This window comes from Mus pahari, chromosome 19 (genome assembly GCF_900095145.1).
Source record: "Mus pahari chromosome 19, PAHARI_EIJ_v1.1, whole genome shotgun sequence".
NCBI lineage: Eukaryota > Metazoa > Chordata > Mammalia > Rodentia > Muridae > Mus > Mus pahari.
Genome location: NC_034608.1, coordinates 32,222,916 through 32,225,165, shown reverse-complemented (window position 1 = coordinate 32,225,165; position 2,250 = coordinate 32,222,916). Strand labels below are relative to the sequence as shown.

General features: G+C 41.7%; 1 protein-coding gene across 1 annotated transcript in view; it reads right to left on the bottom strand.

Annotated features, from left to right (window-relative positions):
- Positions 1–2,250, bottom strand: part of Cdc16 (cell division cycle 16) — a 24,301-nt gene that overhangs the window by 2,656 nt on the left and 19,395 nt on the right. Inside the window, exon 16 of the mRNA XM_029532085.1 lies at positions 1,421–1,589. Within this exon, the coding sequence (XP_029387945.1) occupies positions 1,421–1,589 (169 nt within the window). The remainder of the gene's footprint in view (positions 1–1,420; positions 1,590–2,250) is intronic.

Sequence of the window (2,250 nt, the reverse complement as noted above, 5' to 3'; positions counted from 1 at the left end):
CCCTGGCTGTCCTGGAACTCACTTTGTAGACCAGGCTGGCCTCGAACTCAGAAATCTGCCTGCCTCTGCCTCCCAAGTGCTGGGATTAAAGGCTTGTACCACCACCGCCCAGCCAAACATTTCAAAGATTTTAAGACCAGAAAACATTTTGAGGTTAAGCTGACCAGCTCAGTGTTACTATGACCACAAAACTAACTTTAGGACTTCATGTAGCCTGAAAATTGCTAATTGATCCTTAAAGACCAGTTATGAACATTACACCAATGAATTTATCTTTCAAATATTGCATTGCCTCATATATTACCTGTCTCTCCAAGTATCATTAATTAGCTGACCCTAAGGCTCCTGTTCTCAAATTTTAACATTTCTGGTGTGTCTGGTGTCTTAGAGCTGGTTGTATCCTGATGCTGCTGTGTCAGCTGTAATATGAATGACCTGCCTGTGAAGGTGGGTCTAGTGGTCAGGGGAGGGGAAAGAGACCACGTGAAGGCTATGTAAAGGTAGTCTATGAATTGTTGAGGTTCTAAGCCTTTTATTGATGAATTAGCAATCTGAAGGTTTTTATAAGATGTATAAAACAGGTATCTGTAGCTTGTAAAACCCCGACTCAGGAACAGCCATGTGTGCTGCCACCAAGACACTATATAAGGAAGAAAGTGACACCGCCTGCCTGTGCTGGAAACTGAAGCCATTTATTTGTTTATATTTTACTTTTTAATGCATAGACTAGAATGCCAATAAAAACATTTGAAACCAGGGGGAGGAGGGATGGGCTGGGGGTTCCTGGAGGGGAAACCAGGAAAGGGGATAACAGGTGAAATGTAAGTAAATAAAATATCCAATAAAAAATAAATATTCTTTGTGATAAAAAAAATTGAAATCTGGGTATAGACAAGTACAAAACCATGACTGGAGAGGATGATGATAAAGCTTAGCTGCCATTGTTTTCCTTTAGTGGTCACTATATTTATATACCAAAGCATAACTTAGCACTTTCTGTCTTTATGGTTTTTTTTCTTTTATGGACCTTCAAAGACCTACCTCAGGCATTCTACCTCTTAGCTTTCATGAAATAAGGTCCATGAACTCTTTGTTGTGATAAATACACCTTATGGTTGTGATAGCTTTTGTTCACCTACAGGAGAAACATGGAGTTAATAGTCCAAGTTCTCAGGAGGAGGTCAGGGAATTCTCTCTCTCTTCTTGGCTGGACAAATCCAGATGGGACTGAGGGACAAATAACTCAAGGCATATGCGGGACAGTGTCATGTTTACTTCTAATGTGATGAATACTACACAATATGCATAATTTCTTTGCAGAGAAAAGAATAACCACAGGGTTACTAAAGAAGTTTAAATGTATAGTCAGTAAGATGTGGCCTAGAAAAGATCTTTTCAAATTAAGGAGCACATTATTAACCAGACTTAGAGTAAAATATAAGCAAAGACATACTGTGTGGAAATAGTCCACAGCGTTTTCAAAGTTGCCCATCAGACTGTGGATGTACCCTATGGCAGAGTAGGTGGATGCGTTCTGAGGGATCAGCACCAGTGCCTGCCTGTGGTAATCCAAAGCCTCAGCGTATTTCCTGTTGGAAGAAGACAGGGGAGAAGAGACGGGGGAAAGACAACAATCATTGGGTGGAACGTAAGTGCTGACTAAAAACACTCGGCTTGTCTTTGTGAACCCTCGGTCTTTCCTGAGATATGTCTAGACTTTTAACTCCCCATACTTGCTTTTATAGATCTCACCATCTTAAAACATTCCTGTGGAGTATGGTGTTACCTTACAGGCCTTTAATCCCAGACCTTGAGAGACAAGAAGCAGGCAGACCTCTTGAGTTTGAAATCAGCCTGGGCTACACAGCTAGGTCCATGCCAGCCAGGGCTAGTTTTCAAACATAAAGTAGAGCATGTATTATTTCCTGGCATGTCCTTAGGTGGATGAGGGACTGCAGCTTGAAGCTGCAACACTAGCCAGAAAGGCCTGGACTTGCAAACTGAGCCTCATAACACACAATTTTTACTGTGATATAGAACCTTTATATGCCAAAGGCAGCTGAAAGCAACTAAAGAGCCCTGCCTTAACATCTATAAATTTTATTTCCCAAAGTTTCTGAAGTATTTTTTTCTGTAGAAATCTGTGAAAAGGCCAGGTGTGGTGGCGCACACCTTTAATCCCAGCACTCGGGAGGCAGAGGCAGGCGGATTTCTGAGTTCGAGGCCAGCCTGGTCTACAAAGTGAGTTCC